The sequence below is a fragment of the Aquarana catesbeiana genome, linkage group LG06 (assembly GCF_042186555.1).
Source record: "Aquarana catesbeiana isolate 2022-GZ linkage group LG06, ASM4218655v1, whole genome shotgun sequence".
Taxonomy (NCBI): domain Eukaryota; kingdom Metazoa; phylum Chordata; class Amphibia; order Anura; family Ranidae; genus Aquarana; species Aquarana catesbeiana.
Window position 1 is genome coordinate 42,693,488 of NC_133329.1, and position 15,650 is coordinate 42,709,137.

The 15,650-nt window shown below is 45.9% G+C and overlaps 1 protein-coding gene across 1 annotated transcript in view; it reads left to right on the forward strand.

Moving 5' to 3' along the window:
- STX4 (syntaxin 4) overlaps positions 1-15,650 on the forward strand; it is a 34,281-nt gene that overhangs the window by 8,636 nt on the left and 9,995 nt on the right. The window contains exons 4-9 of the mRNA XM_073635769.1: positions 804-878; positions 1,607-1,674; positions 4,277-4,385; positions 8,880-8,953; positions 10,977-11,114; positions 13,774-13,884. Of these exons, the coding sequence (XP_073491870.1) occupies positions 804-878; positions 1,607-1,674; positions 4,277-4,385; positions 8,880-8,953; positions 10,977-11,114; positions 13,774-13,884 (575 nt within the window). The remainder of the gene's footprint in view (positions 1-803; positions 879-1,606; positions 1,675-4,276; positions 4,386-8,879; positions 8,954-10,976; positions 11,115-13,773; positions 13,885-15,650) is intronic.

The following is a 15,650-nucleotide window of genomic DNA, read 5'->3' on the forward strand; positions in this document are numbered from 1 at the left end:
TACTCTTCTGTTGACTGTCCTATCCCCCCCCCCCCCAGTGTCGGCAGTACTCTTCCATTGACTGTCCTATCCCCCCCCTCCCAGTGTCGGCAAGACTCTTCCGTTGACTGTCCTATTCCCCCCCCCCCCCCCCCCAGTGTCGGCAAGACTCTTCCGTTGACTGTCCTATTCCCCCCCCCAGTGTCGGCAGTACTCTTCCGTTGACTGTCCCATCCCCCCCAGTGTTGGCTGTACTCTTCCGTTGACTGTCCTAGCCCCCCAGTTTCGGCAGTACTCTTCCGTTGACTGTCCTATCCCCCCCCCAGTGTCGGCAGTACTCCATTTCCACCCCCTTCCTCTTCCCCAATGATTGCAAAATGGTTGTACTGACTAATCCGTCTATTTGATGACTAAAGTATTCTACTGACTGTCCCATCCACCCAGTGACTACAGCACTCTTGTTTAGACTGTTCTGTCCATCCATTGAAAGTTGCACTCTTGCATTGCCTGTTGATTATGTCTCTGGACTGTACAGCGCCTCCATTGACTATGTACCGCCCATCCAATGACTGTAGAAAAGTAACCTAAACTGTCACCCCCCCCAATCCAGGGACTTGAGGCATTCTTACACCAACCATTCCACCCACCCGGAAACTGGTTTTCTCATGCTGGCTGTTCCGGTTATCACAATGTTTTCTTACTAACCAGTTTTATGATTACACTTCAGTATTACTAGCCGATTTTGCAGCTGCCAATATCTGATATATTATCCTGATACAGCTGCCGGTAATATGGTCTCCATAGTGGCTCTGTCTGTCTTTCAGGTATGAAGAAAGATTTACAGTCTCTGAGAGAAGAGATCAAAGTTTTATCAAAAGAGATTCGGGGGAAATTGCAGAGTAAGTGAATGGTCTCTACTCCTCTTGTGTCTGTCTGACTCCTGTCTGTCCTCTTCAGCAGGGCTCCTGTCTGTCCCCGTTGGTATGATTAGTCAGAGTGTCCTATCTCTGCTTGCACTCCTTTGTCTTCTTGCTCTTGGTTTGTCTAGCAGTAGCTTGCTAATGTCTCCTGGCTGGCCACTTCTAGGTGGATGTTCAAATGTTCAAGTTGCATTGCTGTATACAGTGTAACGTGTGTCTTTGTTTTAGGAAGCACCGCCCCCTTCCTGTTAAGCCCCACCCTTTTTTTTACAGCAGCATTATGGCAGGCAAAAAACAGTGGCCACTGTCACATCCGTACAGGAGAAGTCTAGGTATGGGGCCACTTACAGGATGTCTACAGTAGGGTTGTCTGTTTATACATCTGCTGCTGTGTTCTAGAGGACTGGGCAGTTAGTTGGTGTCTGTCTGTCCAGCTGATCTCTGACTTCTTTCTGTGTGCCCATTTAAACAGTCTCGATTCTCTTGTCTTGCTTTTTTACTTTTATCTGCTGGCATTCGAGGGTGTAAGATGGCCCAGTGGTAAGTTTTCTATCCTTAATCCTCTTCTCTCCAGTAATCTCTTAGTATTCTGGTTTAGTATGTGCCTGTCTCTGAACTGCAGGATCTAGTCCTGAGACCACCGTTTGTCCCCCAGTCACCCTCTTGGAGTTGTTTTTTGTGTCTCATAGAGCTCTTCTTTGTTTTAGAAATCGAGGTAAAAGATGACGATGAAGTGGTGAGAGGGTCGGTTTACAAGCGGATGGAGAAGACGCAGGTATCGACCGCTTGTAGAGGGATAAATGTGTGGATGAGAAAGAGGGAGGAATGGTGAGAGAGGGAGTGGAAGAATGGACGGTGAGAGAGCAGGGAGAGGGGGATGATAGCGAGAGAGGAGGAAGGGAGGGAGGGATGGCAAGAGAGGAGGAAGGGAGGGAGGGATGGCAAGAGAGGAGGGAGGGAAGAGTGGTGACAAGGGAGGGGAGGAAGAAGGGAGGGAAGAATAATGGCGAGAGGGGAGGGAAGGAGGGGTGGTGGCGAGAGGAGAGGGAAGGAGTGATGGTGTGAGAGAGGAGGGCGAAGGAGTGATGGCAAGAGAGGGGGGGCGAAGGAGTGTTGGCGAGCGCGGTAGGGAGAAGGAGTGTTGGCGAGCGCGGTAGGGAGAAGGAGTGTTGGCGAGCGCGGTGGGCGAAGGAGTGTTGGCGAGCGCGGTAGGGCGAAGGAGTGTTGGCGAGCGCGGTAGGGCGAAGGAGTGTTGGCGAGCGCGGTAGGGCGAAGGAGTGTTGGCGAGCGCATTAGGGCGAAAGAGTGTTGGCGAGCGCGGTAGGGCGAAGGAGTGTTGGCGAGCGCGGTAGGGCGAAGGAGTGTTGGCGAGCGCGGTTGGGCGAAGGATTGTTGGCGAGCGCGGTAGGGCGAAGAAGTGTTGGCGGAGTGTTGGCGAGCGCGGAGGGTGAAGGAGTGTTGGCGAGCGCAGTAGGGCGAAGGAGTGTTGGCGAGCGCGGTAGGGCGAAGGAGTGTTGGCGAGCGCGGTAGGGCGAAGGAGTGTTGGCGAGTGCGGTAGGGCGAAGGAGTGTTGGCGAGCGCGGTAGGGCGAAGGAGTGTTGGCGAGCGCGGTAGGGCGAAGGAGTGTTGGCGAGCGCGGTAGGGCGAAGGAGTGTTGGCGAGCGCGGTAGGGCGAAGGAGTGTTGGCGAGCGCGGTAGGGCGAAGGAGTGTTGGCGAGCGCGGTAGGGCGAAGGAGTGTTGGCGAGCGCGGTAGGGCGAAGGAGTGTTGGCGAGCGCGGTAGGGCGAAGGAGTGTTGGCGAGCGCGGTAGGGCGAAGGAGTGTTGGCGAGCGCGGTAGGGCGAAGGAGTGTTGGCGGAGTGTTGGCGAGCGCGGAGGGCGAAGGAGTGTTGGCGAGCGCAGTAGGGCGAAGGAGTGTTGGCGAGCGCGGTAAGGCGAAGGAGTGTTGGCGGAGTGTTGCCGAGGGCAGGCGGGAGGAGTGTTGGCGAGGGTGGGCGCGAGGAATGTTGGCGCGGGCGGGAGGAATGTTGACGAGGGCGGACGGGAGGAGTGTTGGCAAAAGCAGGAGGGAGGAGTGATGGCGAGAGAAGGGGGAGTAAGGGATTACGGTAAGAGAGAAGGGATGGAGGGAGGGACTGTTGGCTAGGGCGTGCGGTAGGAGTGTTGGCGAGGGCGGGCGGGGGGAGTGTTGGCGAGGGCGGGCGGGGGGAGTGTTGGCGAGGGCGGGAGGAGTGTTGGCGAGGGAGGGCGGGAGGAGTGTTGGCGAGGGAGGGCGGGAGGAGTGTTGGCGAGGGAGGGCGGGAGGAGTGTTGGCAAGAGCAGGAGGGAGGAGTGTTGGCAAGAGCAGGAGGGAGGAGTGTTGGCAAGAGCAGGAGGGAGGAGTGTTGGCAAGAGCAGGAGGGAGGAGTGTTGGCAAGAGCAGGAGGGAGGAGTGTTGGCAAGAGCAGGAGGGAGGAGTGTTGGCAAGAGCAGGAGGGAGGAGTGTTGGCAAGAGCAGGAGGGAGGAGTGTTGGCAAGAGCAGGAGGGAGGAGTGTTGGCAAGAGCAGGAGGGAGGAGTGTTGGCAAGAGCAGGAGGGAGGAGTGATGGCGAGAGAAGGGGGAGTAAAGGATTACGATAAGAGAGAAGGGATGGAGGGAGGGAGAGAGGTTGCGGGGTGGTATGGCGGCGGGGGGGAAGAGACGGAGGGAGAGATGGTGAAAGGCACTGCCTGGCTTGAGTCACTAACCTGCACTCTGCAATAAAAGTAGAGGAGATATCCAAAAAGCTTATAAATGGAGCTTAGATGTATGAGGGGTGCTAAGGGGGTGTGACCATACATTAACACAGAAAATCCCGAATTAACCGTCTGCACACTACAATACAACCTTTGCATATTTCTTTTTTTTTTTAAATACTCTTTATATTGCACAATTTTAACTTTTGAATATACATACTTTACATTTTATTACATTCATCTTCGTTCTAGATGAACCATCTCACACAAACTCTCAAAACCACTAATACAAATCAAATTACCCCAATAACCTGGTTGGCGAAGTTTGCCACTTCTCCATACTTCTCCATAGCCTTCACTTTTGTTCTTTTTCTTTTGTCTCCCTCTCTTGATCTTTATGGATATTATACCTTTTGCATATTTTTTGCAAACTTTTTTTGTATAAAAACCATGGATTCTAGATTTGCATATATTGCAGTACATGTTCAAGCTGGCAAGCTGCACCAAAGTGATCACTCTCATTATAGGAATGACTCAGAATGTGCTGAAATCGTATGATAGGTGCCCTTCAAGGGAATAAACTGACCCGTTCTCCTTGTGACGCTCTCTAGGACATGGTGATTCAGTGGATGACATTTAGCATATTCTCATTTTATCTTGCAGCATGGCGTCCTCTCCCAGCAGTTCATTGAAATCATTAATCAGTGCAACATGATCCAGACGCAGTACAGAGACAACAACGTCAAGAGGATCAAAAGGCAGCTGCAGATCAGTAGGTTTTTATTGTGCAATATGCTTTGTTTATGGCGTGATTACAAAGATGCCGGCCATATGTTCTGATCTCCTTGTTCAGTATCTGCCGTTCCCTATTGGAAAAATGCTGTGGCATATATGGGGCCCCAGAAACCTAATCATAAAAGGGTGACCAGGTGCATTTGGGGCAACTTGTAACTTTATGTGATCGGCGTCACATGTCGCTGGATACCTCGGAGGCTCCACTTCATATTTGCCTGGTGAGCCAATACCAGGGGTAACAATGTAAGTGATGGGCCTGAAATATAGGGAGCAATGAACGCATTAGCAAACAGGAAAGAATATGTCCGTGCTACCAGGACAACAATAAACAACGGAACATAGCTGCAGCAAATACCGAACTGGTCAAACTGTACCAACAATAAGTAAATAAAAATCAATATATGGTATCGCGCTCTAGTGAAAAAAAAAAAAATTAGTACCATAAATAAAGTGCTAAATTAGTTAAAGTGCTATATAAAGTGACATGGCATGTGCAGAATTACATAAAACGCATATATAGTGACAACGTATGTGCAAATTTGCATAGAAAGGCATAAAATTGCTAATCACATGACCTTCAAGTTGCAAAAAAATGCATATAAAGTGACATTGCATGTGCAAAATTGCATAGGAACGCACACAATTGCTACATAATGGCATAACCTTCAAATTGCATAGATTAAAAAAGGTGCCAATGCTGACAAAACAGTGCACATGAATAGAAAAAATAAAATGAAAATAGGATGCAGTGAAGTGCTATGCTCCAAGTCACAGCACTTCACCGCATCTTCGCATCCTATTTTCCTTTTTTTTTTTTTTTTTTTTTTTTTTTTTGTATTTTTTCTATTCATATGCACTGTTGTACTCTACCTTATATTTTGTCAGCATTTTCACCTATTTTACTCTATGCAATTTGAAGGTTATGTGATTATGTAGCAATTGTGTGCGTTTCTATGCAATTTTGCACATGCGATGTCACTTTATATGCGCTTTTTTGCAAATTGAAGGTTATGTGATTATTTAGCAATTTTATGCCCTTCTATGCAAATTTGCACATACGTTGTCACTAAATATGCGTTTTATGCAATTCTGCACATGCAATGTCACTTTATGTAGCACTTTAATTAATTTAGCACTTTATTTATGGTACTAATTTTTTCACTACAGCGCGACACCATATATTGATTTTTATGAACACATCAGTAACGAACCTGTGTTACGTATATGAAGTGGTTTTTGAGTCGCATGACCTACAAAAAACACACCATAATACAGGAAAATCGACATTATCTGCACCTTCTTCTTTATCGGCAAAATGCCAAAAACACCATTTTCAGCTGATATCTTTTCGACGGACAAAATTTCGGTGCATCTCTACCGCTAACCGTTTGTGTTCATGACCCTAATGCTGCTGTCAAATAGCTACTTGTATCCTGCCTAATAAAAAGCGTATTGTGTCCCCCTAATTCCTGTTCGTACAACCAGTGGATGCTGTGCCTACTTCCGCCCCAGACCACAAGTGCAACGTTCCTGCCTTAGGCTGCCCATTTATTTTATAATTTTCTTGTTCAAATCTCCTTTTAGATTTATCAAAACCATAAAATATGAGGTCAAATCTAAACACTTTCAATTTGCATGGAGTAGTTGAAGGTAAATCTAAAGGAAATTGAATAAGAAAGTTGTATAGTGTATGGCCAAGCCTTTAGTTGTTTTCTTACCAGCGCCAATGTAACTATGTCTCTACTGGCTGTAGTAGAAGGAACCAGCAGTCTCAGACTCCCGATCTGTCCTGCCCACTAATAAGTGGGGACCACATAGCATTGAGAAGAGTCTGTGACTGGCACACTTCTGATCTACCACAATACCACCCAATTTAGGGCTGCACCGATACTAGTATCGGTGCAGATACTGAGTATTTGCACAAGTATCGGTACTCGTGCAAATGCACCGATACCTGATACTTTCAAGCTTGGTTCTTTGAGATGTCAGTGGGTCTTCCCAGTGTTAAAGAAGTCCGGTAATTGGAGCTGTCAAAAAAAAAAAAAAAAAAAAAAGCAGCCGGCAATGTTTATTAACAACATTGCTCAGCCCTGAAACACTAAAATAAAAAGAAACATTGTTTCTTTTTGTATATTTCTGTTTCTTCATCTGCAGATCAAAGGGATCAACAAATGTTCCTCTGTTTAACCCCTTATGAACTTTTTAATTTCCTCTAATCAGCCTTAATTAACTCCCTATTCTCCTCCATTTAATTATTATTTTCCTGCTTTTTTTTCTTTTGTTCACTTCTATTTTATAAATGATAAACAATTAAGCCCGGGTTCACACATGCGAATTAGATGTGCGTTTCCCCGCATCTAATTCGCATAGTAGGAGAATGTGACTGTCTCCCTATGGAGCCGATTCACATATCTCCGGGGCGGCTGCGGAGCGCACTGCACAAAAACGCTGTGCGTCTTTGGCTCCGTTTCAGGGCCGAATTCACGCATAGAATCGTCCCTGATTGGTCCCTGGAAGAGCTCTTGTGCGATCCACAGCCCGTTTATAGTGTGAACCCGGGCTCAAACTTTTTTTTTCTTTTTTGTTAGTGAATATTTTTACACATATAATATATATATTTTGCTTCATCTAAGCGCTGCATTTTGGACTTTTATTTTTACACATATATATTAACATATATTTACACATTTCACATTGAAAAAGCGCTAAATTTTAAAAAGAAATCAATTTATTTAATTTGTAAATAACGTTTCAATGCTTTGTACCATTGCTGACAGCTGAAGTTAAAACAAAGCAGTTGCGGTAGGTATCGGTAATTGGTATCGGCGAGTACTTAAAAAAAAAAAAAAAGTATCGGTATTCGTACTTATTGTAAAAAAAAAAATGGTATTGGTGCATCCCTACAGCCAATAAATGCAATTCTTCTTCTCATTGCATCATGAGAATTGTTGTCTGATACAGTGGCGGCAAACATTAACAGGAAGTGATGTTGGCTCTTTCCCGAACCTTCTTCATGGTGCACAGGCCTAGCTGCTTTTATTTTTCTTCTGTATACAGCAATGATGTCCCTGACACCTAGCCTGGGTTCACATATGTGCGATGCGGGAACCAGCGCGATTACAGCGCCAGTTCCTGCACCGCATCTCTCCTTCATAGGCAGTTCACACTGCCCTCTGCGAACCGCTGCGGGTGTCAATACAATGTTAATGACACCCCCAGATCAGATCACAGTAAGAAACTGTCAACTCAAACAGATCGCATAGGTGAGAACATTCTAGTGCGGGGGAAGAAAAAAAAAAGTCCCTGCACTATTTTCGTGCGAATCCAAGTGCGAGTTCAGCCATACAACTGTATGGCTGAACTCGCACTGCACAGACATCTCATGTGATCGGCCCCTGTGGTGCGGGTGTAAATCGCATGCAATGTCTGAGATCGCACATATGTGAACCTAGACTCAAAAGGTGGATTTAGAAGAAACTTTTGCATGTTTGGAAATAAGAACATGCTCCGTTTTTACTTTGGCAGAAGTTGGAATGATGGTGAGAATGTTTTTTAAATCTCTCTGAGTTCAAAGGTAACTTTTTTTTTTTTTTTTATTTTTTTTTATTTCAAATTACTAACATGTTATACAGTGGAACCTCGGTTTGCGAGTAACGTGGTTACCGAGCGTTTCGCAAAACGAGCGCTGCATTTCTAAAAATCCTAACTCAGTTTGCGAGCAGGATTCAGGCCAAAAGCGGTGTGCAGTTTTGGCCTGAGGTGGGGGAGGGGGGCGCCGGGGCCGAGCAGAGCCGTAAGTCGCCGTTTGGAAATGCACGGAAAGGCCCGCGGATAGTTCGGCTGACCTCGGCAATCCTCGGAAAGGCTCGTGAACGGAGTCTTTCCGAGGTTTGCCGAGGTCAGCCAAAGTGTCCCTCGGGCCTTTTCGGACGTTTCCGAGGCTCTCTGGCACCCCCCGCCTCTGGCCTCATGCGGTATTGCATCCCATTGAAGTCAGTGCGGAACAAATTATTTTCGTTTCCATTGACTTCAATGGGAAAACTCGTTTTTGATATGCGAGTACATTGGATTACGAGCATACTCCTGGAACGGATTATGCTCATAATCTGAGGTTCCACTGTACTTGCCTGCTCTTGCCAGAGCAGCCCCGATCCTCCTCCTTCTGGGATCCCCCACCAGCTCCTCTCCCTTGCTGCTTGCTATTGGAGCACTCGTGCATGCCCTGTTCTGTGTGTACATAAGGCACTCGGGGCTCTGCCTTGCTGCAAATTAGGAAGTCAAATTAACCTGCCAGAGAACTGAGAATGATCTCAGAAGTGACTGATGTCCTATGTCAGCAGAATGCACCTGGAAGCAGGCTGCAATGGCCCACTGATAATGTTTAAAGGCATCGACACAGGTCCTGAAGGTCTATGGGGGGGTGACCTGTTTAGAAGAGTTTCCTGACCAATTTGTTGTTGTTTTTTCACAGCTGGACACAGTGTCACAGATGAGCAGTTTGATGAGATGCTGGAGAGTGGACAGAGCGACGTCTTCACATGTAATGTAAGCAGCAGTGGTATAGGAGTTCTTACCCACTTGAGTCTTGGGTGCCGATTTACACCCAAGAGCTCAAATGTTCAGCTCCTTGGCAACTAACCTTGCTACACAGCGCTATAATGGAGCACCTGTAGTGGATCGCGGTAATGCTATCCTATCCTATCCTATCCACCACGTGTCTACTTTACCAAAACTTTACTTTACACCAAAAGGCTTACCAAAATGATGGCGACCCTCAGAATGTGAGAAGTCAAACAGCGCTGGATGTAAACACCGCTCTGCGGTTAGCATAGGAATATGGAAACTGCCACTCCTCCCGCCTCATATATATCGTGTAGACCAGGGGTAGGCAACCTCGGCCCTCCAGCTGTGGTGAAAATACAAATCCCATCATGTCTCTGTCTCTAAGAGTCATGCCTGTGATTGTTAGTCTTGCAATGTCTCATGGGACTTTTAGTTTCAAAACGGCTGAAGGGCTGAGGTTGCCTACCCCTGATGTAGACCAGTGTTTCTCAACTCCAGTCTTCAGGTACCCCCAACAGGTCATGTGTTGAGGATTTCCCTTCAGATGAAACGGCTGTGGTAATTACTAAGGAAGTGAAACTGATCAAATCACCTGTGCAAAATAATGAAGAGCCTGAAAACATGACCTGTTGGGGGGTACTTGAGGACTGGAGTTGAGAAGCATTGCTGTAGACCACAAACAAAATATTGCCCAGCACACTTACCGATCAGCCTGCAAAACAACCAAATTGTCCTGTCTTTATGTTAAAAACAGAGTTTTGTTTGCGCACATTTGCAAATATATGCCTAAGCTATATATATCATGGGGCATGTGTATATACTGGGGTCCCAACTCTAAATTTCCAGAATCTCCGTAGTAGGAGCACATATAAGAATTTATAGATTGGTTTGCCTGGATGGAGCCCACCCCTCCTTAAAGGATAAATATCCTGTAGACTACACACATAGGAGAAAGAGAGGAAAAAAAGAGCTCCAGGTTCAAATTGTTTAAAATCCACGGTAAAATGTTTACAATCAACCAATTACAATCAATGTGTAGTAATCGGCGCCTAATAAACTGCATCGGTGATTGTACACATGCGTGGTGACATCACAACTTCCATCTCCACCCTGCATGTTTCGTCACAGTGATGTCATCAGAGGCTTCTCTGATGACTTGTCCCTGATGACGTGACTGGTCCCTGATGACGTCATATGTGATGAAACACGTAGCCAATAATTTTAGTAAGCCTTTTGTGTAACATGGTGGAGTGGACACGTGGTGGATTAAACAAAAAGATTTATCCTTTTGAGCACTTACATTTATGCAAGATTGGTCTTCACAACTACATGGACTTATTATATTTTTTTAAGCACATTGATTTATGTGTTTTTTTTTTTTTTTGTTTTTTTGTTTTTTTCTGCCTGTGATCATGTTGGTACAACTACTATTACTAGTACACTAATTGTTTTTTGTCTATATCAATCATGGCAGTTCCTTTTTAGTCGTTTTCAGTAGCTGCTCTGCCCATTGAAGAGAATAAATTGTTCTACGGTCAGGTTGGTCCTTTGTACCTGAAGAAGCCAGGCTCAGTAAATGATGTGGCAGACTTGGTATTCCCTGTGTTGTCAAAGTATCTGCTTGGTGCTCCATTGGGTTGATAACCAACAATATGGAAGCCTGTACCAACACATAGGCATGTTTTGCAGGTTAGTTACAGAGAAGGCAGTGTGTGTGGCTTGTGTTAGGAAGGAGCAGGCTTCCTACCTGATGATTGTTATATAGCAATCACATTACCAGTCTAACTTTGCAAAGGGTCATTTTCTTCAATGAAAGGTTTTGGGCAATACTTCCTTTATCCTATTTATGGAAATTCTGTACCACTAGCTATGAGCATTGCTGATGGTAAACCTTTTGGGTGGAGAACCTGTTTACACAGTAAAGGACAGGTTGTTGGGTAGATGGTTTGATAGGGATCACAAGTAAAGGCCACTTTAAGAGTCCCGTTTGTATTTCCTTCCTCAGCTTCTGAAGGACACCCAGGTCACTAAACAGGCCCTGAATGAGATAGAATCAAGACATGATGAGATCCTGAAACTGGAGAAAAGCATTGTGGAATTACACGAAATGTTCATGCTGCTTTCCACGCAAGTTGAAGAACAGGTGAGTTTGGTGAACCCAACACTATCTCTTACCAAAAAACAATTGGTTATCTTTTGGCTCTTCAATCGCACATGGGCTTTTTTTTTAATGCAGGATTGTGCGGTCTGATGTCTACTGTCCTCTTCAGGTCTTGGCCTTGGTCTGCTCTCTAATACCTCGGCTTCCCTCCCGCCACTTCGGAAACCGTTCCAGCAACTCCTGAGAAAGCCGATCGCCTGCTGGAAAAAAAAAACAAAAAAACAGTACGGGGGTTATGGCCGATATCTTTAGCCATAAGCCCAGTAAACCACTTGCAAGCACATATATAGTGTAATATATATATAATGTATGTGTGTGTGTATATGTATGTGTATATATATATATATATATATATATATATATATATATATAAAAAATATACCCTGTTTCCCTGAAAATAAGACCTACAAAGACTTTAACTAGGGCTTATTTGGGGGGTAGGGCTTATATTGCAGCCATCACCGACAAACACGCTAGGTCTTATTTTCGGGGAAACGGGGTATATAAACACACACACACACACACATATATATATATATTTATGTGTGTATTGTGGTTTAAAGGGTTTTACGTACATAGCGTAATTCTAGGGTGAACTTCAACTTTAAAGGATATCACCACATTTATACCTATATTAAAAAAAAAAGTGATTACTTCCTAACGCCCTTAGGCTCCTCCTGTTCCTACTGTACATCTGTATACAGATCTGAAACCCCCCCCCAAGCACTGGAAGCTGTGTGGCAGCATAACGTGTGCAATGTCTCTCTGTCATGGGTCAACACAGTCATGTTGCAGAGCTGACCAATAAGTGTCTTTTTTTTCTTTTGTCTTAGAGCCCTTGCACACTGGGGCGGTTTGCAGGCGCTATTGCGCTAATAATAGCGCCTGCAAACCGCCCCGAAAGTGCCACTACTTCCATTCCAGTGTGCAAGCCCCGAGGGCTTGCACACTGGAGCGATGCGCTGGCAGGACGGTAAAAAAAGTCCTGCTAGCAGCATCTTCGGAGCGGTGAAGGAGCGGTGTGTATACCGCTCCTTTACCGCTCCTGCCCATTGGAATCAATGGGACGGCGCGGCTATACCGCCGGCAAAGCGCCTCTGCAGAGGCGCTTTGCGGTGGTATTTAACCCTTTCTCGGCCGCTAGCGGGGGGTAAAACCGCCCCGCTAGCGGCCGCATACCGACGGTAAAACGCCGCTAATAATAGCGGCGTTTTACCGCCGACGCCGCCCCAGTGTGCAAGGGCTCTTAGAAGTAAGCAGAGACTCTCATTGGTCAGTGACCATACTGACCAATGACTGCGAGCCAATACACACATGTTGCCACACAGCTTCCAGGGCTGTGTACGGGGTTTACAAGTGTACAGATCGATTGGCAAATGTGAACGGCAGATGATTCTAAGCAAACGCAGATAAGTGCAGTTGGTGATAGGAGGAGCGAGAAGCCTTTCAGGAAGTAAGCATTTATTTATTTTTTTTTTAGTACAAAGGTCAAGATATCCTTCAAAGTGAGAGCTCACCCTAGAATTTTGCTATGGGTGTAACTCAACGTTATGAATAGTCCTAAAACGCATGAACTTTGACAAATGCATCGTGTTTAACATCTGTCAGTTTGTGCTCCAGTTGTCCAGCCATCATGTTTTCCAGGCTCTGCTTGCCCATCTGCGGTCCCAGGACTGACATTGCGGGTTCAGGCAGGTGTGTCCGCTTTCCTCCCCTTCTTGCTGTGACCCGAAAAGCAACGTGTATCACGTCACTTCCGAGTCACCTGTCACTTTCTGCGGCTAGCATAAAGTGGAATGCATTGCAATGCATTCAATGGAGCCCAGGTGAGACCCTGCATTTCTCATTAAAGCAAACCTGTCACCTAAAAATCTTTATAGGGACTCTTTGTCCCCTAAGTGAGTAAAAAAAAAAGCAAAAAATAAAAACTACACCCAAGCACATAAAATCTTCTTCTTTTTTTTCACTCGGCGCAATCTAGTCGGTTTTTATATTTTACCATATACCTTCATATATTATACGGGCGGCACAGTGGTGTAGTGGGTAGCACTTTCACCTAGCAGTAAGAGGGGTTGCTGGTTCCAATCCCAACCACATCTCTACCTGCCTGGTGTTTGCATGTTCTCCCTGTGCCTACATGGGTTTCCTCCCACACTCCAAACACATGCTGGTAGGTTAATTGGAAGCTGTCTAAATTGTCCCTAGTATGTATGAATGTGAGTTAGGGACCTTAGATTGTAAGCTCCTTGAGGGTAGGGACTGATGTGAATGTACAATGTATATGTAAAGCGCTGTGTAAATTGACAGCGCTATATAAGTACCTGAAATAAATAAATATTTACTGACATTTTGCGTTTCCTAGACCTTTGTGGTAATATTGTGTGACATGGAAAATTGGAACTACCACTATTTTTTTTTTTCTCAAGGGTGTCTACTTAAAAAATATATAATGCTTGGGGGTTTTGTGTAATCTTCAGGCCTAAAATTATTAATTTTTTTTAAACGTGTGCAAAAAATGCAGCGAAAAGCTTAATGTTCCTGGGGAAATTCTAGAGCGAACTTCTAATTTAAATGCAGGACTGTGTTGCATTTATTGCATTTTTTTACAGTGCATTATAAAGTGTCTCTCTTCGATATCCAGGGTGAAATGATTGACAACATCGAGAAGAATATTTTATATTCCACCAATTATGTACACAAAGGCCGAGAACAGCTGGCGCAGGCGGTGGTGAACAAACACAAAGCCCGCAAGGTGAGCCGGAGCTTTAGCGTTCCGTCAGTCCTCCTCTCTTTTGTATTAACGCATGTTTCCACCTTTTCTACAAAAGTGTCATCATGATTGCCATTCACCAGATGTGTTTCTTTTACATAAATTTTACCAACATTTCCAGGAATTTGTTACACAAATTGATTGAAGTGTAGGGAATCTTCTTCCTCAGTTGCACGGTCTGCTTATTCATGGTGCCCCCTGCACAAAATGTTGCATAAAAGAATCGGTGGGGAAACGATAGATTTATATACTCATAATTTAACAACTTCCATAGTTCAGGGGGCGACGTCATCCAGGGCCAGTGCTAGACTATTTTGCACCCTAGGCAAGACTACTTGCACCTCCCCCTAAAAAAACAAAAACTGTTTACATTGCCCCCCCCCCTCCTGCACATAATGCCACCCCTTTAACCCTACACCCCCCTTCCTGTACACACTGCGCCCCCTTCCTGCACACACTGCCCCCCCCCCCCCCCCCTTAATGCTACACACCCTTCCTGCACACACTGCCCCCCTTTAACCTTACACCCCCCTTCCTGTATACACTTCCCCTTTAACCCTACACCCCCCTTTCTGCACACACTGCCCCCCTTTAACCCTACACCCTCCTTTCTGTATACACTGTCCCCCCTTTAACCCTACACCCTCCTTCCTGTATACACTGTCCCCCCCTTTAACCCTACACCACCCTTCCTATATACACTTCCCCCCTTTAACACTACACCCTCCTTCCTGCACAAACTGCCCCCCTTCCTGCGCAAACTGCCCTGTATACTGCTGGACACAGCAAGCAGCGCATGGCTGGAGTTACCTGGTCTGTCCGTTCCCTGCTCAGTCCTGCCAACTGGCTTAGTACTTCCACGGTTCCACCTGGTAGCAGAGTTCGTATGCCAGCTCTCGAGGTGACATCCACCAGGGATGAGGAGGTGACAGGAGAGGAATGTGGCACTGGCCATGGCAGCGCCCTAGGTGGCTGCCTAGTGGTAGCACCGGCCCTGACGTCATCCTGCTGGTGACAAGATCCCAGGGAATGCTAAGTATCCTAAATCCTTTGAGAAGACGCGCCAGTACAGTGCATCATCATCGACTTCTTAAGGTTTATGCTGTGCAATGTTCCCCTCCCGAGATCTGGCTGGTAGGAGGACATTGTTCTCATCTAGGTACTGTGGGAGGAAGTCGGGGAAACGTAAGATTAATTAACCTAATTTGTGGTTGTAGTGAGGTCATTAGATTGGCCACACAGTGTATGTCCCTGTGTATCAGACAAAGTTTGTAGACACCTGACCATCACACCTGTTGTAGCCACAATTATGTGGACCTGAAGGCCGAAGGGTCCTGTTATTCCCTACATCATACAAAGAAATTGTAGACAATGGTACACTTCCATCCTTGAGGTAACCGTTTTGAAGGACGTTTTCTGTTCTACCATGACTGTACCCCAGTGTACAAAGCCAAAGTTGGGTGTGGAGGACCTCAAGAGCCCTGACCCCAACCCTACCGAACACCTTTTTTGGAATGAATTGGAACTCCGATTTTGCGAGCCAGGTCTTCTTATCCAACATTAGTACCTGACACAAATTCCCACAGACAACCCTCCAAAATTTTGTAGAAAGCCTTCCACGAAGAGTGGAGGATGTTATAGCTGCAAAAATGGGACTAGTTTCAAATTTAATGGCCATGGTTTTGAAGTGTGATGGTCAGATGTTCACAAACGTTTGGCTATATAGTGTAGTGGGGCGCCACAGTGGT